This window comes from Macrotis lagotis, chromosome 7, assembly GCF_037893015.1.
Source record: "Macrotis lagotis isolate mMagLag1 chromosome 7, bilby.v1.9.chrom.fasta, whole genome shotgun sequence".
Taxonomy (NCBI): Eukaryota; Metazoa; Chordata; class Mammalia; order Peramelemorphia; family Peramelidae; genus Macrotis; species Macrotis lagotis.
In genome coordinates this window covers 222,527,934-222,553,971 of record NC_133664.1, presented here as the reverse complement: position 1 = coordinate 222,553,971, position 26,038 = coordinate 222,527,934, and the positions used below count along the sequence as shown (strand labels likewise).

The 26,038-nt window shown below is 36.5% G+C and overlaps 1 protein-coding gene across 13 annotated transcripts in view; it reads left to right on the top strand.

The window, feature by feature from the left end:
• The window catches only part of ERC1 (ELKS/RAB6-interacting/CAST family member 1), a 436,241-nt gene that overhangs the window by 165,013 nt on the left and 245,190 nt on the right, over positions 1-26,038 (top strand). For all 13 annotated transcript variants that reach the window (XM_074195002.1, XM_074195000.1, XM_074195006.1 and 10 more), the window contains 2 exons: positions 17,917-18,054; positions 25,152-25,292. In XM_074195002.1, the coding sequence (XP_074051103.1) occupies positions 17,917-18,054; positions 25,152-25,292 (279 nt within the window). The remainder of the gene's footprint in view (positions 1-17,916; positions 18,055-25,151; positions 25,293-26,038) is intronic.

Below are 26,038 nucleotides of genomic sequence, written 5' to 3'. Positions count from 1 at the left end.
ATTGACAGAGTATTTCTTTTTTTTTTTTAGATTTTTTTTTCAAGGCAATGGGGTTAAGTGGCTTGCCCAAGCCCCACACGGCTAGGTAATTAAGTATCTGAGGTTGGGATTTGAACCCAGGTACTCCTGACTCCAAGGCTGGTGCTCTATCCACTGCGCCACCTAGCCACCCCATGACAAGAGTATTTCTTGATCTGCTAATTGGTCTATGGTATCAGCCTTTAAGTCTAAATCCTATACCCATTTTTGGTATAGGATGTACGATGTAGGTCTGTGACTAGTTTTTGCCATACTGTTTTCCAATTTTCCCTGCAGTTTTTGTTAAATAGTGAGTTCGTATACTAGAAACTATTATCTTTGGGCTTGTCAAACAATAGAGTATTATATAGTCTTTACATCTGTTTCTTTTGTACCTATCCTAATCCAGTGGTTCATTACTCTATATCTTAATCAGTACTAGACAGTTTGGATAGCTGCAGCTTTATAACATAGTTTTACATGTGGTAGAGCTAGACCATCTTCTTTGCATTTTTTTTATCAGTTCCCTTGATATTCTTTTTTGTTGTTGTTGTTTTTATTCATTTATTTATTTAGATTTTTGCAAGACAAAGGAGTTAAGTGACTTGCCCAACATCACATAGTTAGGTAATTATTAAGTGTCTGAGACCCAATTTGCACTCAAGTCCTCCTGACTGGAGGGCTGGTGCTCTATCCACTGCACCACCTATCTGCCCCTACCCTTGATATTCTTGACTTTTTGTTGCTACAAATGAATTTGATACTTTTTTTTTAGCTTGGTAAAGTAGTTATTTGTTAGTTTGATCCTTATGGCACTGAATTGTTATTTGTTATACTACCTCATCCTAAACTTGGCAATTAACTTTTTTATTTTTATTTTTATTTTTTAGATTTTTGCAAGACAAACAGGGTTAAGTGTCTTGCCCAAGGTCACACAGCTGGGTAATTATTAAGTTTCTGAGACTGGATTTGAACCCAGGTACTCCTGGCTCCAGGGCAGGTGCTTTATCCACTACACCTAGCTGCCCCTTGGCCATTAACTATTTTCCAATTGTTTAGAAAAAAACAAAACAAAAGAGATCTGACTTTGTTGTTCAAAAAGTGTTTTTATGTTCATGTGCTTTCTGGGTTTGACTTTGGAGGTAGATTCCCAAGTATTTTATGTTATCTACAGTTACTTTAAATGACATTTCTCTTTCTATCTCTTGCCCTTGGGCTTTGCTGTTCATATATAGAAATGCTGATGGTTTTTATTGAATTATTTTATATCCTGCTACATTGCTGAAGATGTTGTTTCAAGTAGTTTTCTAGTTGATTTTTTAGGGTTCTTCTAAGTATATCATCATATCATCTGCAAAGAGTGAAATTTTTGCTACCTCTTTACCAATTCTAATTCCTTCAATTTCTTTTTCTTCTCTTACTCCTAAAGTTAACATTTCTAATACTTCATTGAATGGTAGTGGTGATAATGGGCATCCTTGTTTCATCTTTGACCTTAATGGAAATGCCCCTGGTTTATTTCCATTACATAATAATATTTGTTGATGATTTTAAATGGATACTGCTTGTTATTTTAAGGTTACTGTTATTTTAAAGAAACTATTACTGCGTTCTCTAATATTTTTAATAAGAATGGGTACTGTATTTTTCAGCATCTTTTGAGATAATCATATGATTTCTTTTGGTTTGATAATGTTCAATTATATTGAGTGTTTTCCTAATATTGAAGCATACTTGCCTACCTGGTATAAATTCTACCTGATCATAGTGTACTATCCTAGTAATAACCTATTGTAATCCCTTTGCTAAATTTTTATTTAAGATTTTTGCTTCAGTGTTCATTAAGGAGCTTAATCTATAATTTTCTTTGTTTTGATGCTTCTTGATTTAGGAATCAGTATCATATTGGTATCATAAAAGAAATTTGGCAGAACTCCTCTTGTTTTTTTAAAAAATAGTTTATGTAGAGAATTGGAATTAATTGTTCCTTAAATATTTGTTAGATAGAATTCACTTGTAAATCCATCCAGACCTGGAGACTTTTTCCTTAGGGAGTTTATTGATAGTTTCTTCAATTTCTTTTTCTTAAATGGGTAATTTAAATATTTTATTCCCTAATCTGTAATCTGGGTTGTTTGTATTTTTGTAAATATTCATCTATTTCATCCAGGTTGTCAAATTTATTTATATACACTTAGGCAGAATAGCTCTGAATGTTCTGTTTAATTTCCTCCTTATTGGTGGTGACTTCACCCTTTTCATTTTTGATACTGATAATTTGTTATTTTTTATCAGATTAATCAAAGATTTATCTGTTTTATTGGTTTTTTCATAAAATCATTTCTTAGCTTTATTAGATCAATAGTTTTCTTGCTTTCAACTTTATTAATCTCTCCTTTGGATTCAGAATTTCTAATTCGGGATTTAATTTGGGATCTTTAAGAATCCCAAGGGTCTTTTTCTAGTTTTTTTATTTTTTAAAGAAATATTTTATTTATTTTGAGTTTTACAATTTTTCCCCCTTCTTGCTTCCCTCTCCCCACTCCCCACAGAAGACAGTCTGTTAGTGTTTACCTTGGTTCCATGTTATACATTTATCTCAGTAGAATGTGATAACAGAGAAATCATATCCTTAAGGAAGAAAAATAAAGTATGAGATAGTAAAATTACATAATAATAATATAACCCTTTTTTTCTAATTTGATGATAATAGTCTTTGGTCTTTGTTAAAAGTCCATAATTCTTCCTCTGGATGCAGATAGGGTGTTCTCCATTGCAGATAGCTCAAAATTGTCCCTGATTGTTGCACTGAAGGGATGAGCAAGTCCATCAGGGTTGATCATCACCCCCATGTTGCTGTTAGGGTGTACAATGTTTTTCTGGTTCTGCTCATCTCACTCAGCATCAGTTCATGCAGATCTTTCCAGGCTTCCCTGAATACCCATCCCTCCTGGTTTCTAATAGAACAATAGTGTTCCATGACATACATATACCACAGTTTGTTAAGCCATTCCCCAATTGAAGGACATTCACTTAACTTCCAATTTTTTGCCACCACAAACAGGGATGCTATAAATATTTTTGTATAAGTGATATTTTTACCCTTTTTTATCATCTCTTCAGGGTATAGACCCAGTACTGGTATTGCAGGATCAAAGGGTATACACCATTTTGTTGCCCATTGGGTATAATCCCAAATTGTCTAGCTTTTTTAAATTGCATACCCAATTCATTGATCTTCTCTTTATTTTATTCACATAAACATTTAGAGATAGAAAATTTCCCTTTAAAACAGCTTTGGCTGCATCCCTTAAATTTTGATATGATGTCTCTTATTGTTCTCATTTTCTTTAATTTTTTCACTAGCATTTTTTTTTCTTCCCTTTTCCATTTACCTTTTTTATGCATCTCTAGAGTCTTGTATTTGAAGATCAAATTTTCTGTGCAGTTCTGGTCATTTTATCAAAAAATCTTGGAAGTTCTCTTTTGCATTGAAAAAAAAAGCTTTCACTGAAAGTTTATTATTTCCCTGGACAAAATATACTGAATTTTTCAGGATAGTAAATTCTCGGTTATAATCCAAGATCCTTTGCCCTCTGAAATATCATATTCCAGGCCCCTGATTCGTTAATGTTGAAGCTGGTGATAAATCCAGTTAAATCTGATTGTACTTCTTTTGTATTTAAATTGCCTCTTTTTGTCTGCCTGCAGTATTTTCTCCTTTAGTTGAGAATTCTGGAATTTGAGTATGATATTCCTTGGAGTTTTAATTCTGATGATCTCTTTCAGGAGGTGGTCTTACATTTCAGTAGGTATTCTGTCAAAGACTATTTTGTCTTCTTGATCTGGTATTTTAGGATATATTAGGATATCAGAATAACTTCTTGGCATATTTTTCAGGTTTCTTTTTTTGATCTAGGCTTTTGGGTAGACCAATAATTCATGAATTATCTTTCCTGGATCTGTTTTTCTGGTTGTTTGTTTTTCCCAAAAAGATATTTTATATTTTCTTCAGTTCTCTCAACCTTTTGGTTCTGTTTGATTGACTCATGGTGTCTTAAAGATTTATTTATTTCTGTTTGTCCAATTTTAATTTTTAGGGTTTTGTTTTCTTCACTTAGCTTTTGTTTCCTTTTACTTTTTAAAGAGTTGTATTCCCTTTCCACTTGGTCTTCTCAGTCCTTCCCATTTCTGTCTTCTCTGTTATTATAGAAGATAACACCATCTCTCTGGTCCCACATACTCATAAGCTAGAAGCCATCTTCAGCTTCTCATTATCTCTCATTCCCTCATATCCAAACTCTTACCACAACCTATTGATTTTACCTCTTCATCTCTCAAATATGCCCCCTTTTCTTTCTGGGCATTCTGGCCATCTTGGTACAGGCTCTCAGCTCCCTATGCATTTTGTAGTAGTTTTCTTGTGGGTCTGCCTGCCTCAAGTGTCTTCCCCACTTCATTACATTTTTTGATTCCATCTCTAAAGTCATTTTCCTAAAGCACAGGTCCAACCATATCACTCTCTTAGTCAGTAAACTCCAGTGGCTGCCTATAGCCTCCAGGATCAAATACTCAGTCCTTTAATATCCAAAACTCTTCATAACCTTCCCCTACTTACTTTCCCATTCTTCTTAAACTTTACATCTCTGTTACTACATATTTTTTAACCCAGTAGCACTCTTCTTTTCTTGTAGTATTTTTTATTATTTATTTTTCCAGTTATATGTAAAGATAATTTCCAGCACTCATTTTTGTAAAGTTTTCTCTTTTTTACACTTCCTTCTCCCCATCCTAGCATAGAAAATAATCTGATATAGGTTATTCATGTACAATCATATTATACATATTTCCATATTAGGCTGTGAAAGAAGAATCACAACAAAAAGGGGGAAAAAACCACAAGAAGGAAAAGCAAAAAATTTCAGAAGGTGGAATGCTTTGATCTGCATTAAAATTCCATAGTGCTTTCTCTGGATTGTGGATGACATTTTCCTTAACAGGTCTCTTAGAATTGTCCCTAGTTCCCGAACTGCTGAGAGGAGTTACATCAAAGTTGATCATCTTTTAATGTTGCTATTAATTTGTATAATGTTCTCCTAGTCCTGTTCACTTTATTTATCATCAGTTCATATAGATTTTTCTAGATTTTTCTGAAATCTGCCTATTCATAATTTGTTATAGAACAATAATAGTCTAATATTCCAATATTATATATAACATCTTATTCATCCAGTCCTTAATTGATGAACACCTCCTCAATTTCAAATGCTTTGCTACCACAGAAAGAGCTGCTATAAATATTTTTGTAGATATAGGTTCTTTTCCTTTTTCTTTGATCTCTTCTGAATACAGACCCATTGGAAGAATTGCTGGATCAAAGGATATGCAACAGTTTTATTACCCTTTGGGCATAGTTCCAAATTGCTTTCCAGAATGGTGGGATTGGCTCACAACTCTGCCAACAATGCGTAAGAGACCCAGTTTTCCCACATTTCATTGAACAATTATAATTTCCTTTTCTATCATGTTAGCCTATTTGATAGATGTGAGGTGGCACCTCATAGTCATTTTAATTAATAGTGTCTTGGAACATTTTTCACACGACTTTTAATTAGTAGTGTCTTATGTGACTGTATATAGTTTTAATTTCATATGACTATATAGTTTTAATTTCTTGAGATCATGTATTCTTAGTAACTAGCACAGTGCCTGGCACATAGTAGGTACTTAGTAAAGATTTGTGGATTGTTTATTATGTGACATATACATCTAAAACAAAATGGTTCATATGGTTGGATAATTTGAGATATTCCCATGTTAGAAGTGATGGATGAAATACTGTCTCTTGGTGACTTATTTTGGACTTTTCTTGCAAAAGATACTGGAGTGGTTTGCCATTTCTTCCCTAGCTTATTTTATTAATGAGAAAATGAAGAGAAACAAGGTTAAATGGCCATCCCAGGATCATGTAACTAATAACTAAGTTGGATTTGAACTCATGTCTTCCTGACTCCAGGTCATATGCAAAGAAGATAGTTTCTGATTGCTTCCATTTTTTCCTCTTCTCTTATTGCTATTGCTAACAGTCCTAATATTGAATAATAGTGGTGATAATGGGCATCCTTGTTTCATTCCTCTTTGAACTTTTCTTGTAAATTTTATGTCTGAGACAATGAATTAGTATGAATACTTAGTAAATATTCACTCAGTGGCATATCATCTAAATGATTTAAGGGAATATAGCAATTTGTTGTGAGAAGTAGACAGTAAAACTGTAAAACAAGAAAAAAGTTGAGGACCTGAATAGAATTTTAGAAAAGCCAATTATGATATGAATCTGGCAGTTGCTGAATGGTAATTTACAGGGGTATACATTATCTCCCTTCTGTGATTGAAATCTTTATTTAAAAAATCACAAATAAGAAACATCCTTCACTGATGATGGTAACTTCATATGTGAAATGTTGGTATTGCCTGCTGGTTGATCTCCCTACCTGAAATTTTTTCCCTTCTCAGTGTCTTCCACTCAGCTGTCACATTGATCTTCCTAAAACACAGCTCTGATCTTGTCATTTTGGGTGTAGGGGTGGTTTTTGCTAGGCAGTGGGGTTAAGTGACTTGCCCAAGGTCACACAGCTAAGTAATTATTAAGTGTCTAAGAATGGATTTGAACTCAGATCCTCCTGACTTCAGGGCTGGTACTTTTATCTGCTGTACCACCTAGCTGCTCCTGATCTTGTCATTCTTGTACCACCCCCTTCCCCCTCCCTCCCTCCAAGAATTCACTAAATTCCAATAGCAACCTGTTTTCTCCAGGAACAAATATAAAATTCTCTGTTTGGCTCTTGAATTCCTTTATAACCTGGCTGCATCCTACCTTTCTAATTCTCTTATACCTTGGTCCCTTTAAAGATGCTGAGTTCCAGTAAAATGGGCCTCTTTTTAATGTTCTTTTCATTGGCTGTCCATTGTTCCCTTAGTCTTCCTGAATCTTAATGCTTTCCTTGGAGGCCACTACCAATTTATCAAGTATATATTTTGGTGGTATATAGGTATTTGTTTGTTGTCTCCCTCATTTGACTATTACCCCTTGAGAACAAGAACTATTTGGTCTTTGCATTTCTTTGTATCCTCCATATTTAGTAGTGTCTGGCACAAATAAAGTTTGAATAAATCCTAGTTGACTCATCATAATAAAAAATTATTTAATATAAAGATTTTTGAAAAGAATTTAAAATTAATTAAATACTTGATTTTATCTTTAGGTTTTGGTGGTTCAAATAATGAATCGGGGGCAGCTAGGTGGCACAGTGGATAGAGCACTGGCCCTGAACTTAGGAGGACTTGAGGTCAAATGTGCCTCAGACACTTTAATAATTACGTAGCTCTGTGACCTTGGGCAAGTCACTTAACCCCATTGCCTTAGATAAAAATAAAAATAAATCAAAAAATCAAAAGAATGAATCATAGAAACAATTTTTTCCAAAGAAAATGAGAACAATGTAGTAGTGCATTTCAAAACTTTTAAGGTATAGCCAAAGCAACCTATAGAGGAAAATGTATATTCTATAACCACCTTTCAAAACAAAAGAGAAATATTAGATCAGTACTTTGAGTCAGCAAGTAAAAAATAAGCTAGAAAACCAATAAATCAAAATATCTTAAGAAATTCTGAAAGTTGAAGAAATTCATGAAGTTGAAAAAATCTACAAAATTCCAATAAAAAGATAAATGATAATAATAGATTATAATATGGCTCCAACAAGATATTGTTTAAAAGAAATACACTTGAAAAATTCACATGGAAAAACTTGTTATCCATTAGATACAATCAAATTTTACTTATTCTGACTCAGTCATTTCACTAAGAATGAATTTCTTCTAAACCTGATGACTTGAATTTATTTTGTAGAGCTTACTACTTTTATAATCTCTTATTGAATGACAGTTCATAATCTTATCCCTTTTTCTTTTGTCTGTGCAAAGATGAATCCCTTTGGCAGAAAAAAACAGAAGCAAAGTAAGATTTAATTAGCTCTGCCTTCTCTGATACCATTTATCATAGTCACAGCAATGCTAAGTCTTTGATTCTTAAAAATGCATTTAGTACAAAACTGGGAGATAAAGCTGTATGCTAGAAGAAAGTAAAGGTAGCAATACTGGGCAGAATCAATTTAGATTAAATTCATTTAAAATGGAGACTTTCACTTGCTTTTTAAAATAGGATCATCACGAGATGTAACATGGTGTAGAAGCATGGATGGACAAAAATTGTTCTGAAAAGATCTGGAGTCAACAGCCTGATATCACAAAAAAGCCAGTGCAATTTAGATTACATTAATAGAGTATAGCTTACAAAAATCCTCAGGTAATAATATTTCCATTTTTCTCTGGCTCCCTTCATCTACTACTCCCCCCAACCTCTCCTACATACTTGGTATTCAGTTGTCAATGCCATAGTCTAAGAAGTCTAACATACTAGAAATGATACAGAGGAGAGAAGTTAGGGTGATAAATCCATGATATGAGAGGGTCGATTGAATAAATTGGCTGTGTTTATCCTTGGAAAGAGAGGACTTGTGGTGAAATTGATAACTATCTCCTTGTGTTATAAGGACTGTCATGTGGAAGAAAAAAAGTCATTTTTCTATGGCAAAGGGAAAAATTTAGACTTGACGGGAGGGGAAACTACCACAATGATAGATTCCTGAAAGTACAATGTACTGCCTTAGAACTTTCCATTTTGTGGAGGTTTTCAAGCATGCTTTCTTATCAATTATATTATGGTTGGGATTCTCATATGTTGGAATATTATATATTGGAATATTATAGCCACTGAAGTCCCTTCAAGTTCTCAAATTCTGTGATTTTTTTTCAGTATTATTAAAATAATTTTTCTTCAGCTGTGATTCTTCAATCAAGCTCTCAGTAGTCAAGCTCCTTTTTTCATCTACTGATAGATGACTTAACTTCCAATTTTTATATTTTTTTCAGATTTAAACCAGGAAATCTAGCATTAGAAAAGATTTCTCAGAACAAGTAAGATAAACTGACAAAGGCATAAAGATTCTGAGTAGTAAAGATGACTAGTGGTTGTCTTCCAGCCTTCAGGGATGAATTATGCAAATGTATGGGACCCTAAGAAGGACTGTCCAGTACATGGAACTGTAGTCCAGTTTCTCTGAAATGTAGAGTGCAGGAAATGTAAATCTAGAAGGCCAAGTTTTATCTATATTGTGGATAGCCTTATATCACTAGCTTTTGTACTGTAGGCAGTCAGGAGCCTCGGAACAGGATGGTGAAGTGGTCACACTTGTACCTTTGAAAATATTGATGAAGGGGCAGCTAGGTGGTGCAGTGGATAGAGCACCGGCCCTGGAGTCAGGAGTACCTGAGGTCAAATCTGGCCTCAGACACTTAATAATTACCTAGCTGTGTGGTCATGGGCAAGCCACTTAAACCTGTTTGCCTTGCAAAAAAACCTAAAAAAAAATAAACTATTGATGCAGATTTGGAGAGAGAATAGACTTAAAGCAAATAAAACAATTATGAGGCCATAAGATTAATTTTTGAAAAGATTATAAGGACCTCAACTATAGTTGTTTTGTGAGTGAATAAGAAAAGTAATTCATAAAAGCCATGTCATTAAACATTGGACCTGTCTGAATGGATGCAGGTAATTCAGCTTCCATGCACCAACCTCATATAAAAACTTAAAAATCTTCACTAGAACAAATGATAATCAAGAAATCCAGTGCATTTAGTAAATGACTGCTTCCATTCCAACATTACAACAAAAGAGTGACCATAGGCAATAGAAAAGGAAACCTACAAGATTAGCTCCAAGTGTGTACTTTGCCATTACCACTGCTTGACAGTGGCAGATCTTTGTGAAGACCTTGATTGTCAAGACCTTTAAACTTGAAGTGGAGTCAAGTGATACCTTTGAGAATGTCAGGACAAAGATAGAAGACAAAGAAGACATTTCCCCAGACAAGCAGATACTGATATTTGCCAGAAAGTAACCAGAAAGAAACCAGACTATATCTGATTGTAATATCCAAAAAGAATAAATTATTCATTTAGTTCATCTGATAATTGGATGCAAATTTTTGCAAAAACTTTCATTGGTAAAAAGAAAACTGCTTCAGTAACCAATATCTGTAGTCAAACAAGCAAGAATAAAACCTCCCAGAACAGAGCTTGGAAACTTGCAGGGCTGTGTATCAAGGCAATGTCCCCAAAGCCCAAAGAAATCACAGCTCCAAAGGACCTGTGATGAATTGTGCTACCCACCTCTTGATCAAGGTGAAGGAATCAAGGTGCAGAGTGATATTTTCACAGATGATCATGGTATGGATTTGTTTTCCTTGATTGTATTATAATAGGGTTTGGGGGGAGGAGGGGATTCAAATTGGGGCTGACATTAAGGCAAAAAAAAAGGCTTTGGATCTTTAAAAACCTGCATAGAAGAGTACAAAAAGAAATTAAGGAATTGAATACAAAAAAACCCCAGAACAATTGAATTTATATTTTTTAAAAATATGAACTGTATGGAGTAAAGATTCAGAATGTCCTATTATTTGGTCAAAATGGCAGAATTTAGAGCAAATGAAATCTGATGTTCATGATATTTTTACTGGTAACCAGGATGCACTTTGCTTAATATAATTTTAGTAAATCCTAACATCGACCTTAGTTGTCTCTGTAATTTAATTTCAATATTCTTTGTAAATGATGCTGATCTAGCAAATAGTTCACTATTGGTGACTGAATACTTCTTCCTATCCTACTCTTACCCTTATCCTTCTTAGTGTTCTTTCATTGTTATGAAACATCTATAAAACATGCTATGTCCATCATCATCTTTTCTAGCTTATCCATTTATGGGACTCACCTCACAATTCTTAAAAAAATTTCCCCTCACCAAATTACACTCATTAGCTTTCCTAACTGAGGCTAAAAGCAAAATAATATCTCATTGCTTTTTTTTTATATGGTAGTCCTTCAGATACAATCAAGCTTTTTCTTCTCCAATATAGTCACCTATAGTTCTTCACTATGTTGGCCATTCTCTTGGATGCTTGCCAGCTTGTGTACCTTAAAAATAAATAAATAAATAAAGATTTCCACAATTTAACACAGTATTTCATATGTGGTCTTCCCAGGGTGGAGTTTAGTGGGATTATCTCTTTCCTAGTCCTATATGTTGAAAATCCGTTTGACACAAATTGAGTATCAGTATTTTATTTTGGTAAGAGCTTCTGAGGAATCAAATGCTTCCAGTCAAAAGTGGGTCCCACTCCTCTTCTGGAGGAGTGAACACTGAATATAGATGCCAAAAGGCTTTTTTTTTTATGAGACTAGTTCAGCACAACTTCTTTCCAAGAACTGGATTGGTCCAGTTCCTTTCCAGATTACAGTCTTCCTAATATGCCCGTTTCATACCTCTCCTTTGTTTGTTCCCTTCCCCTCATCATATATTGCATGACATGTAAATGAAGCCTAATTTTATTGTGGATGTGCAAGTTAATATGTAGAGGCCTTATTAAGCAGACTTAGTTGTTTCTTACATTATTGCTAGATCAGGACTCCACTAGTTAGAACCATTTCCCCCTTTGTCCTCCTCTTGCAGTTTTTTGTTCGTTTTCTTTCCTAACAGTAAACTAAGTCCTGATTGGTCAGGGGCCCCAGTCCGACCTTATTTGCTCCTTATTGAATTGATTTAGATATTCCCCTTGCCCTGTGAGGGTGCTTCCCCGCCCCCCCCCAAGCATCTGTGGAAACTTAACTCTTTCATTGCTTACAGTTCCCCAGTTCTCTTTTAATGGTTTCCAAATTCTTCTTCCCAGCTGTTCTTCAAATCCTTTCAGCATGAACTCACATTCTTATCAGATGAGGGGGAGCTAGTTCTTTCCACCATTATCCTCACATTCCCTTCTCCAGCACATGAACAGAGTCTAACTCCTTCAGGGAATCTCTTGCAATCTTAGTTATAAGCTGTATCACACAGGGAATGCAGATAGGCGGTAGGATTATGCTGCTGAGCACTATTAATGCAAACCAGCATAAATCTTTCCATCATGATCCTTCCAGCCAGGACCATCAAGAGATGTTAAAAGGGAAGCCCCAAGTTTGACCTGGAATGTGGACAAGTTTCCCTATCCCCTGTTATATCCTTGACCTGTTATCACCAACCTTAAGGCAGCAGTTTATTAGTTTTAGTTTTCCAGAGATCCCGCCTTTTTCAGCAAGTGTATCAATAACTAACCTATATTAAAGAATTCTAGTGCTCATTTGGATGACCTGGTCAGCTAACAGATCTAGCATCTTGGTAGTTTGGTTGGTGATTATTTCCACTATTGCTTGGAGTCTGATAAGCCTGTTGAGTGTACATATGGATGGGTGTTCTTTATCCCCAACTACAATCCTGAGCCCAAGATGCCAGTCCATAGCTTGTATGATTCTTTCTGGGGATCAAGTATCTCCTCACCCACTAATCATCTCCAGTAGATGCTATGTTAGAGTCGATGGATCTATTTTCTCTTTTAAGATCCTCATATAGGGGAACCCCCAACCTTCCTCATTTCTCTCCTTCCAGAAAGAAGAACTTGGATCTTACTATGTTGTTATGTTATATGTTTCCATCTAATTAGCGGGGAGAGGGGGATATTAACTGTTAATCCACAAATCCAAAAGTGCCCTTTTAAGGCAGGTTGCTCAGTAGGAAATGTCCTGCTTGTGTTCCTGGTGATGGGTAATATCACTGGTCTTGATAACCTGAGGGTCCTAGAGACCTTGTTTTTGTTTTTGTTTGTAGGTACATTTCCATAACCTTTGTTTATCCACCCAGGTGTATCCTTTTACTACCTCTGTATCATTCTGAATACTCCATTTGTCTTTTATCTTTCTCATTTTTCCCATTCTCAATCCATAATGGAAATTCCTGTTTCTCCTATTACATTATATCTTTTATACCATGCACTCAGATCATTCCCATTAGTTATTCACTGGGTCCTGTCCCCCCACCCCCAACTCCTCTGTAATTTTTATATTCTCACCAGTTAGGTAATTGTCTCCTGTAACTTCATATGGGTACTATTACAGTTGCCTTCATCCATTCATTCATTCATTCATTCATTCATTTATTTAATTGTTCGTTCATTTATTTATTTATTTATTGGTTGTTTTTTTGCAAGGCATTGGGATTGAGTGATTTGCTCAATATCACACAGCTAGGGAATTAGTAAGTGTCTGAACCAAATTTGAACTTAGATCCTTCTGACTCCAGGACTGGTGCTCTCTCCACTGTACCATCTAACTGCCCTTTACAGTTGTTTTTAGATCTTGAGCGTTCACCGTTACATGCTCTTACTACTAGAGGTCCAGCTACATTGATTCCACTCTAAGTTCACTCCTTCTTCCATCTGATTTAGACAGTACCTCCCCTTTACTGACTCTTGTGAAATGCCATTGATGTTCCTCATGCCTGTCCCAGAAACTGGTACCATTATGTACCTCAGACTGATTGCTAATATCCAGGCTTTACTCAAAGACACAGGTACCCGTGGTCATGACTAGTTGTCAGTTGGTTAGATTAAAAATTTTGGCAATGACTTCCATCAGTAGGGTGAATTCATTCTTTTTCCCCGAGAGAGAGAATGGGGGCTGCCAAGATATGAATTAGGCATGCGGGGAAACAAGTAATGACTATCCAGAGGGCCATGTTAATGCCTTGCCCCTAATGATTACCCATTCTTCCACTAACTCTTCTGGTCTTGGTCTAAAAGTGGAACTTTTCCCAATTCTTACGATTTCTTCTGGATATAGGCCTAGAATTGATATTGCTGGGTCAAAGGGTATGATCAATTTTATTGCTCCTTGGTCATAGTACCATATTGCTCTCCAGCAGATTAGTTTTTTAAGTCCTCATTAAATCTCATTTTTTTTAAGATCAGTTTTTCCTTGTGGCTAAAAAGAGTATTATTAAGCAAAAAAAAGTTAATTTTATACATATGAGAAAAATTTGATTCACATAATTGTTTTGATGCTATTGACTACTTAGTTGTAATATCTCTTTATTGTGGTAAATATGCCGGATTTGAAGTCAAAGAAAGGTTGAGTTTGAATCCTTCTGCTTTTTACCACCCTTCTAACAATGTTACTTACTGTCCCTTTTCCTCCCTCACCTATAAATGAGATTAATTAGATTTATTATACCTCCCTTTTTAGGGATGTTGTAGAGTTCAGATCCATATTTTGTGCAAAATATTTTGGAAACCTTAAAATACTATATAATTATCAGCTATTATCTTTCAAGGAGTTTTCTCCTTTCTTTGTCGATGGCTATAGGAATGATGACTAGTCTTGTCACCCTGTTGATTCTGGGAATTTTCATGGGAATCATCTCTCTAATGAAAGGAGTCACTTTTTATCCCCTTCAACTTTGTGAAAATTGCCCCGAGCAAAGAATGATTTGCCTAGGTCACATAGCCAGTGTGAATCAGACATGGGACTTGAACTTTATGTCTTTGAAATTTATTCTGTCAATCAGAAATTAAAACTCCATGGAATATGAGTACTAGCTTGATATATTACAAGAGAAAGGCATGGGCATATGGGAATTCCCTTTACTAAGGTATTCACAATAAAACAATGATGGGCAATGCATGTTTGAAAAACCTTAACAGCTCTGAAAAAATACCTTTCTGGCCTTGGCTTCAGATCTGCAATTAAGTTAAAATACACATCTGACTAAAATTGCAGAAATTTAGCTTTCCTGCCTACATTTTCAAGACTGTTCTTAAGATCATTTATTAATAAATTTCCCAAGTTGACATACAATAATGGGCATCATCTTTGATTATTTTCTGTCAAAAAATTTCATAAATTACATAAATACCTGAAGGTCCAAGAGCCATGAAGTTGTATGAAGACATGGCCTGTGACATGTATGAAGACATGACCTATGACAATCCCTTTAAGGGGAATAATGTCTTTTTTATGTGCCTTATCATCCATGATGAACAAACAAAAGATAATTTTTTTAATTTTTATATTCTTAAATTGTTTACAGTCTCTTTTTAGAGTGAGTTTTAAGCCTTTCATTGTTGTTGTTGTTTATCCTTTGTTCTCAAAGATGACCATCCCATCAAGAATGTGATGTGATTTAAATGAAGAAGGGCTGTGTAAAGTCACCAGACTCGCTCTCTCCTCTGGAATCATCTAGGTCTGTTGGCCAGATAATTATCAGGACCATCAGAAATGGCCCTGGATGCAATGGGAAATCTTGACTTTTTTAAGCTAAAATTTTTAACTGACCTCAATTTGACTGAGGCTCTGCCCTTTCAGTGATCTAGGCTAGATAAGAAAGAGATGCCCTCCCTTCCCTGTCCCACCTGCTGCCTCCCCCCCCCCCCCCCGCCCCCCAGGGGACCTGGCCAAAAGAGAAACAATTGCTATTTGCACTCATACAGAACCAATCAGAACCCAAATTATGACCTATTTTTGGCCAGTCAGTTTAAACCAAAGAGATTTGGGAGCAGTAAACTTAAGACGTTATACCAAGTTTCAGAGTCACAAAAATTATATTTCTTTGGGCAAAGGAGAGAAGGAAGGAAGGAAGGTCAGTCTTTAATTACTCAGTTGTACAAGCAGAAACCAGAGCTTACCACAGAGCCCTCATTGACTGTATCTGACTAACACTACTCAGAAATCAAAGTCCAACATAGAGTTCTCTTTGACCAAGTAGATCTTCCTTTCTTTGTCCAGGTCTTTTAGCAGCCAATCACCAAAATCTGGAGTAGAGTAGCCCATCCTGTCCTGTCTGGATTAATATACCCATTATCTGGACAGTCAGACTTCCAAGTCCCCTTTGATTTGTATACCCTTAAAATGCCCTTCTCAGAGAACTTTCTCAAAACTGAGGTCTGTCTTCCCCTTAGCTGAAGACAACCTGATTTCTTTCGTAAAGCAGGTCTTAACTGAAAATTACAGAAGTCTTGAGACTGGAGCATAGAGGTGTTGGTCAGGGAGCCAGAGATCAGAGTGTGGCACGGGAGAGAGGGGTAGAGGGGAAAGGTGTTTGAAGGGAGTAGGAAGGGCACAAAAGACTTTTGCTGGTACCTTAGCCCTGGGCACAGACCCACCTGGGTGCAGCCTGAATCACTTCATCTGCTCTTTTTTTTTAAAAGGTTTTTTTTGCAAGGCAAATGGGGTTAAGTGGCTTGCCCAAGGCCACACAGCTAGGGAAGTATTAAGTGTCTGAGACCAGATTTGAACCCAGGTACTCCTGACTCCAAGGCCAGTGCTTTATCCACTAGGCCACCTAGCCACCCCATTTCATCTGCTCTTAATCCCTCTTCTGACACCAATTAAACTTTTGACCAGAAGTTAAAACTCAATGAGATATGAATGACAACTTGATTTACTACAAAAGGCATCTTCATGTATGAAGGCCTTATACTGAAGAGTTTGCAATCAAACAGAGGCTTGCATATTTGTAAAATTACAATAAAAGGGTGAGGAGTGGACAGTAATCCCCTATCGCTAAATGGGAATGGCCTGGCAGAAGGAAAAGCACAGTAAGGATGAGGAAAGAATTCCTCTTGAATCTGAAGAAAAAGGCAAAGAGAAGGAAGGGAGATAAATGAATATGAGAGGACAAAAGATGCATTCTTTCCCCTTGGAAAGTGCTTGACTATGAGGATAGGATGATCTGCTTATCAGCAAAGGTTTCAGTCTGGTGCAGATTGACTTTGACTCCCAAGGAAACTCAGAAAGTCTAGTGAAGGGTGCAGCAACAAATTATGTCAGTTTGGGGGTGGGAAGGTAGGAACTTTATCCTTGTTATGTTCAGGGTCTCTTGGAAATTTCCACAATTCAAGAAGACAAGTTCAAGGGATCCCTTATCACCTTTAAGCCTTGGCTCTGGTTATATGAGGTGATATTTTCAACTGTGGTTTAAAAAAATTGAATTGATCGATTAGAAAACCATTTGGAAGATGGTGCAATGTCCTTAGATATTTGCAGTGTATTAGTCAAATGCATCATAAAATCTATGAAATCTCTTGTTGTTCAAATTTTAGTTCAGATTAATGTAAATATTAGCCAATTGATCAGAAATATTCCTTATAATATTTTTTCTGAAATACCTATATTTATTGTTGTTGGAGCTCAAAACCAATGCGTTTGTGAAAGCCACAACTGTTATTTACCTTTTCACAAGGATCTATTAATTTGGGCAATGACCTTAATTGTATTCCCATCCATCAGCCTTTCTTAGCTATATACTTTAATCTCATTAACCTTAATATGGGGCATTTGAAAACTCTGGCATTGGCTTGTTTCTCACCCGGGGGAAATTGCTTAAATTTTCTGTTTAGATTTTACATCTTTTTAAAAAAATATACTCTCATTAGTATATGCAAATATATTGAGATAGTATTCCAAAAGTCTCAAAAGAATAGCAATTTATAAATCTGAATTGTTTTTTTATTAAGAACATATTCTGTTATTTAGCTATTTTTGTTTCATATTGCTGACATTATTCTTCCTTTACTTCTTTGTAGGAATATTAATTTTCATATTTGGAGGTGTTTAAAATACTGTGATCATATATTGCAGATTTCTTAGGCTGGTTTTCTTCCTGTTTTTCTTTCCATTGTTTTTCTTTGCATTTTCTCTTCATCATGTCCAAGAATTATATTTAACTGAAGCTTTGAAACTATGAGGCTTGAAGGGGTAGGGGGCTGCAGAATTAAATTGTACATGAAGAGCAGAGAGCATCCTGCTCTCAAAATATTACCTAGGATAAAACAGAACTGTGAGCAACTTAAATTAATTCTTCCTTGTGTCTGCTTTTCTCAATTGGCTTTCTTTTTGGTCCCTTTCTTATAGATAGAAAATCTTCAGGAACAACTTAGAGATAAGGAGAAACAGATGAGCAATTTGAAGGAACGAGTCAAATCTCTACAGGCTGACACCACCAATACTGACACTGCATTGACTACTCTTGAAGAAGCCCTTTCAGAGAAGGTGAGTGATAAATCCTGTGACTTTAAGGATGAAATTTGGTGTTGAATAATATTTTGAAAGTAAAGGGGATTAAATAAGGTATGAGAATATTGATCTGATCAAGTTGTTGGTTATAATGATAACTGACATTGGAAAGATGGCAGGAACTTAAATCTTATTTTGCAATTTTTTTTTAGGTTTTTGCAAGGCAAATGGGGTTAAGTGGCTTGCCCAAGGCCACACAGCTAGGTAATTATTAAGTGTCTGAGACCAGATTTGAACCCAGGTACTATTGACTCCAGGGCCGGTGCTTTATCCACTGTGCCACCTAGCCACCCTCAATTTTTTCTTTACTAAGAAGAGAAATATGACAACTAGTACATATAGGATGAAATGAATAGTAGAAAACTAATAAACTAATACTCAAGATAAATAAGACCATAATTAGCATCTAGGTGTGGTGATAAGTTGAAGTCACCAAAACCAACTAAACTACAACCCTTTTAAGAAGTAACAGATGGGGGGCAGAGCCAAGATGGTGTCAAGAGAGGATCCTCTCTTAGGTACTCTCTCTCTCTCTGATATTTCCAAACTTATAAAATAAGAACTCTGAATTTTCAAGAGACAGAACCCACAGAGGGATCCAGTGAGGCAATTTTCCAGCCCAAGGTAACCTGGAAAAGAGCGGAAGGACTCTGCTCCATGGGGTTAGAGGGGTGGCAGCCAGAGTGAAGGAACTTCAGCCTCCTGGAGGCAGCCCCAGGGCACTGGGAGCCACTGATTGTGGCAGTGGGGGCCAGTTTCCTAACCTACACCCTGGGTAGCACCAGGTACAATGTGGGGGATCAGCAGGGGGATCTCTGCAGAGTGAGCCTGTGAAACCCAGCCCTCAGGGCACTCAGTGAGCAGTGGCTGCAGCAGCCCAGATCCAGGAACCAGAAGCAGGAGGAGCTTATAAGCAGGAGCCCTCAGGCGTCAATGTTGAGCCTAGGTAGGGGAGTGGAGAGAGACTGCCTAGGTCTGTCCTCTGTCCTTGGAATAGGACTCTGGGGCTCTGATCACATTCAGATCCTGATCACAGTCTAGGCCCCCCCATAGAACAGCAGGGCCTCCCCCACCTCAGTCCCAGGGCAGAAGGGTGAGCTTGTGGTCATTCACAGACCAGGAGGGAAGACAAAGCCTCACACACGGAGATCCTTGGGGGGGGGGGTCCCAATAATACTCAAAAGCTCAGGAAGCACCCCAAAACCAGGCACAGGCTGAAGAAATGAGTAAACAGAGAAAAAAGAGGAACACCATTGAGAAATATTTTGTCTGTGATCCCAAGAAGGATCAAAATACTCAATCTGAAGATGAGGAAGCACAAGCTCCTGCATCTAAAGACCCCAAGAAAAACAGAAATTGGGCTCAGGCTATGACAGAGCTCAAAAAAAGACTTTGAAAATCATGTGAGGGAGATAGAAGAAAAATTGGGAAAAGAAATGAGAGATGCAGGAAAAACATGAAAAAGAAGTCAGCAGCTTAGTCAAGGTGAGCCAAAAAAATGCTGAAGAGAATAACAAATGAAAAACCAGCATAGGTCAAATGGATAAAACAGTTCAAAAAGTTATTGAGGAGAAGAATGCTTTAAAAAGCAGAATTGTGGCTAGATGGAAAAAGAGATAAGAAAGCTCTCTGAGGAAAACAAATCCTTCGGATATAGAATGGAACTAAGGGAGGCTGCTGATTTTACGAGAAATCAAGACACAATACTTCAAAACCAAAAGAATGAAAAATTAGAAGAAAATGTGAAACATCTCATTGAAAAAACAACTGATCTGGAAAACAGATTCAGGAAAGATAATTTAAAAATTACTGGAATACCAGAAAGTCTTGATCAGGAAAAGAGCCTTGACATCATTTTCAAAGAATTATTACAGGAAAATTGCCCTTGTATCCTAGAAGCAGAGGGCAAAATAGAAATTGAGAGAACCCCCCCCCCCCCAAGAAAGAGATCCAAAAAAAACCAACCCCCAGGAATGTTACAGCCAAGTTCCAGAATCCCAAGTCAAAGGGATAATATTACAAACATTCAGAAGGACACAATTCAAATATTGTGGAGCTGCAGTCAGGATCACACAGGACTTAGCAGCAACTACATTAAAAGCTCGTAGGGCTTGGAATATTATATTCTGGAAGGCAAAAGAGCTTGGAATGCAACCAAGAATTCACTACCTGGAAAAACTGAACGTCCTCTACCAGGGAAAAGATGGACTTTCAATGAACCAGGGAAATTTCAAATGTTCCTGTTGGTTTGGCCAGAGCTGAACAGAAAGTTTGATCTTCAAATACAGGACTCAGGTGAAGCATAGAGAGTGGAGGAGAGCGGGAGAATATGAGGAGGGACTTAATGATGATGAATTACATGTATTCCTGCATAGAAAAATGATACTGATAATACTCATGAACCTTCTCATTTAATAGAACAGGTAGAAGAAGCTTTCATAGGTGAAGCACAGGAGAGAGAGAGCTGAATTTGAAGATCTAATGTAGGGTAAAAATGGAGTCAATGGCTAAAAGGGAAATGTAATGGAAAAATGAAAAAAGGAGAGGTTGAATAGGCTATGATATTTCATATAATAACATTTTTCTTTATTACAATGAGCTATTGCAATGGTATTGATGGGGGGAAGGCAAGGGGGAATAAGGGAACCTTCGCTCTCACCAGAGGTGGCTAGGAGTGGAAACAGCACATATATTCAATGGGGTATAGACATCTAGAGTAAGGAGAGAAGGGGGGGATGGGGGAAGGGGGGGATGTGAGTGATGGAGGAGAGGATGAACTGTAGGGGGAGAGTGGTCAGATATAACACATTTTCTCTTTTACTTCTTGTAAGGGGCTGGGATTGGATGGCCTTTCCGGTACCACAGGACTGAGTAGATGCTTGGCCTAAGGGATGGTATTTGGATTTGGGTCTTCTTGGCCCCAGGGCCAGGGATCTGTCTGCTGTGCCACTCAGCTTCCCTACAGCACATTTAAGAAGAGGGACAGAGTGAAAAGAGAGAGAAAATATAGTATGTGGTAGTGGAGAAGTATGAATGGAGGGAGTTGTGATCAGCAATGGCAACAGTGGGAAAATATGTAAATAGCTTCTGTGATGGACTTATCCTAAAGAATGTGATCCACCTGCGACAGAACTGGAGGTGTTGGAACACAGACTGAAGCACATTTATTATTATTATTGTTGTTGTTATTGTTATTATTTGGGGGTGAGTTGCAGGGCAAATGGGGCTGGGTGGGTTGCCTGGGTCCGCACAGCTGGGTTATTGTTGGGTGTCTGGGGCTGGATTTGGGCTTGGGTGCTCCTGGTTCCAGGGCTGGTGCTCTGTCCACTGTGCCTCCTGGTTGCACCTATCATTATTATTATTATTGTTATTGTTATTATTAATTTTAAGTGGATTGGAGGAAGAGAAGTCAATTTATAAACTGTAGTGTAATGAAGTTTATCTTGATTCAGAGTAAGTTCAAATGTATTATTACAGAGATGATTAGTCACCTCCTTGTGTAAAGTTGGAGCATTTAATTAAAAATATTTGTGAATATTTAGAATAGTTTGGTTACTGCAAAGAACTGACATTGCATGCTAGATTCATTTCATTTCCTTCTTGAACAGGGTTACTTGACTGAGTTCATTAGAAGCTTTTATTGAGTCCTTTATGATTTTCTTGCAAAAAAGATGGATTACTTGTGAGATAATTAGTAGTAATGTTAAGTGAATTCATAAGTTATTGGAAGAATAGACTGAAGGAATATTCCTTATTGTATCTATGTCATCCTTTTTTTAAGGTTTCATTTTTAGGGGATTTTTTTCAAGGCAATGGGTTTAAGTGGCTTCCCCAAGGCCACACAGCTGGGAATTATTAAGTGTCTGAGGCTGGATTTGAACTCAGTTACTCCTGACTCCATTGGGCTGGTGCTCTATCCACTGTGCTACCTAGCCACCCCCAATATCATCTTGATATTAACCTTTTAATGAGAGTATCCTTGGATCAGTGATTTTTAGACATCTAATAGTAGAATATTTAATAGAGGTTATAAAATTTTTCTTTTTGTGGGAAAATTAACTTTACAAGTATTAGATTGGGAAACTTGGTTTGCTATCATTCTCTTTGAAAAGATTTATGGGTTTGATGAAATTCAAGTTCACCATTCCAGTATAGGTTGCACTAGAATGACCTCTTAACTATCTTCTAAATCTGAGGTTCTGAGAAATGCCTAGAATTATAATAGAAGAGAACATTCATCATTTTTTTGTTGGCATGCATCTTCTAGGAAAACAGAAAATCTTTTCACAACATCCCAATATCAGCAGTGCTACTAGAAAAGACAAATTCCATATCTGAAGACAATTTTTTCAGATGTTTTACCATCAGTTTTGGTGCTTTTTTTCCCTTTTGATATTTGATATATATTAACTATTTAGATTTTTAGAATATCATGACAGTTGTTATTTAAATTGTTTAATTTATATCTGAATCTTCATTACCCCATTTGGAGTTTTCATGGCAAAGACACTGGAGTGGTTTGGCATTTCCTTTTCTAGTTCATTTTACTGATGAGAAACTTGAATCAAACAGGGTTAAGTGACTTACCCATAATCACCCAGCTAATAAGAATCTGAGATCAAATTTGAACTTAGGAAGATGAGTCTTCTTGATTCCAGACCCAGCACACTATCCATTTCACCATCTGACTCATTCCCCCATGATGGCAGTGGAAGTCCTGAAATCTTTGTTCCTGCCATAATTATCTTCATTATGGGATTTTGCACACTTAAGATTTAGATTTCTCTTTCTATATCATGACATGCCATTTCCATTTTCCCCATTCTTCTCCTCAGTAAGACTTGGATTTAATTTTTACCTTAGACACATGCTTCATGACTCTGAGTAAGTTCCTCTTGCATTCAGTGTGAAAGGAGAGTCCTAGCATGGGGAAGCCATGGCATTGGTCCATACTGGTTGAAGCTCCCTACCCCCCCCCCCCCCCCCCCCCCCCAGTATTTCTAGCCAGACACCTTTGCCTGAGCCTAGGACAGCTCTGTCCTGAAGACTGGCTCAGGAATTGTTGTTTCCTGTCCTGAAACCTCCATGACACCAGCAGGCCCAGCCTCACCCCACACCCTCCATTCCTAGCCTGCTGCACTTCTGCCTTCGCTGCCTGGCCCACCAGTAACATGCATGACTTCATTCCTTGGGATTAACACCCTGCTTCCCATTAAATTAAGTTTCTAAAAAACTTTTTCTATTATTTATTTAATTATTTATTTTCCAGATTATATGTAAAGATAATTTGCAACATTCATTAATGTAAGGTTTCCTCCTTTTTTCTCCCTTTCACCCTTCCCTCCCCCTACCCTGTTAGTATACTTACTATCACATATAGTTTTTATACATGTACAATCATTTTATACAAGATTATTATATTATCTTCACTCCCTGCCCCCCCAAACCCCATATTGCTACTGTACAAACCTCACTCTCTGTCATGCTGCCAGCTCTCATGTGCAACTTATTCTCCTCTTCATCTCACTCTCCGCAGTCCATTCAAGATTTGCCCACTTCTTCTCTCTAGTTCACTTTGTTTCTTTCTTTCTCCTAATGCCCTTAGCAGGTGCAATCAGTTTTATTTGGATTTTTGGTTTCTTGGAACATAAATTAATGGAATTGTTACAAATGGATGTTTTAGTGATCTCTAGTACTATCATAAGTTGGGGGGAAGAACCCAGATATTTATGAGGGTGAAGTCAGACCAATGTTAAGACTCTGATCTTAAAAATCATCATAGGAAGAACAACTGCTTTAAAATAAACAGAGACCAAGATAAAAAAAAAGCAAAAAAAAATTTAATACATCTTATTGTACATTTTCTTTTTTTCTTTTTTTTTTGAGTTTTACAATCCCCCCCCCCCCAGTCTTGCTTCTCTCTCCCCGTCCCTCCACAGAAGGCAGTCGGATAGTCTTTACATTGTTTTCATGCTATACATTGATCAAAATGGAATATGTTGAGAGAGAAATCATATCCTTAAGGGAAAGAATGTATATGAGATAGCAAAATTATTTAATAAGATAACTTTTTTTTAAAAAAACCTTTAAATTAAAGGTAATAGTCTTTGGTCTTTGTTTAAACTCCACAGTTCTTTCTTTGGATACAGATGGTATTCTCCATCATAGATACTCTAAAATTGTCCCTGACTGTTGAACTGATGAAATGAGCATATTCATTGAGGTTAATCATCAACCCCACGTTGGTGTTAGGGTGTACAATGTTCTTCTGGCTTAGCATCAGTTCATGCAGATCCTTTCAGGCTTCTCTGAATTCCCATCTCTCCTAGTTTCTAATCGAACCATAACGTGCATGATCACAATTTGTTCAGCTATTCCCCAAATGATGGACATTCACTCAGTTTCCAATTTTTTGCCACCACAAACAGGGATACTATGAATATTTTTGTACAAGTAATATTTTTACCCTTTTTCATGATCTCTTGAGGGTATAGACCAAGTAGTTGTATTGCTGGATCAAAGGGTATACACATTTTTATTGCCCTTTGGGCATAATTCCAAATAGCTCTCCAGAAAGTTTGGATGAGTTCAGAGCTCCACCAACAATGTATTAGTATCTCAGATTTCTCACATCCCTTCCAACATTGATCATAGCCCTTTCTGGTCATATTGGCCAGTCTGAGAGGTGTGAAGTGGTACCTCATTAAAATGCTTTAATTAGAATTTCTCTAATAAGTAATGATTTCGAGCAATTTTTCGTATGACTGAATCACTTCAGTTTCTTCATCTGTAAATTACCTTTGCCTATCCTTTGACCATTTCTCAATTGGGGAATGGCTTGTTTTTTTAAAAAACATTTGACTCAGTTCTCTATATATGTTAGGAATGAGTCCTTTGTCAGAAAATACTAGTTGTAAAACTTGTTTCCTACTTTTCTACACTTCTTTTGATCTTTGCAAAACAATTTTTAAACCAATTGTGGATGGAAAGAAAACATATTATTTCCTTAACCATAATCAGAATTGGTAATGGTACCTAATGAAACACTTAAAAGATTGTGTTTGTTTCCTTAGGAGAGGACAATTGAACGCTTGAAGGAGCAACGAGACAGAGATGAGCGGGAGAAACAAGAGGAGATTGACAACTATAAGAAAGACCTAAAGGATTTAAAGGAAAAAGTCAGCCTCTTGCAAGCAGACCTCTCTGAGAAAGAGGTTAATCTCATCAAAATTGATATGTTTGATTTGACTTAAAGATCAATCTGTGTGTATGTGTTTACTCACACTTTGAGCCTATGATTACTATCATAGTTCATTCTAGGCATAGTTATCATATAGAGAATAATTGTGAAGACAAATCTAATCATAGTTTTTGCAGTAAGCTTTTTTAAAAAAGACTTGATCAAAATAGCTATGTTTTAGTAAATTGTTGAGTGGTTTAGCAGAATATTCCATATACTTTAAAAATTCTTGACTAATCCTTGATGAATTGAAATTCTGCAAATTAATATTTTTGTTTCTAGATAAGCCCTTCAAGTCATTGAAACTCTCTTAAATTTTGAGAGTTGTTGAGATGATAGTAAGGTAGAAGGAATGTGAAAATGAAGAAAGTATTAACTTTTAGCTCTGGAAGTATTTCTTGTGATTTGCAGATCTGGAATTGTTGTCCACAAACAAGATATTTAATTTTCTTTTAGCATGTATTTGGAGATGCTCTTTCAGGTGAAGTATGTGAACTAAAGAACCATATGAACTTATTATGCATAGTGTTTCCCTCTGAATTCTTATCCTTTGGAAATTTATAGAAATATCAATTTACAGCAGAACCTCATTAAGCATTTTCTATTTAAAAGGGAAAATACTATCATATGATTGAGCTTATACCTTTTAAGCATTATTGAATATGAGAACAGAAACTGACTTACAATTTTAAAACTGTAATTATGTGATTGTGAATAATT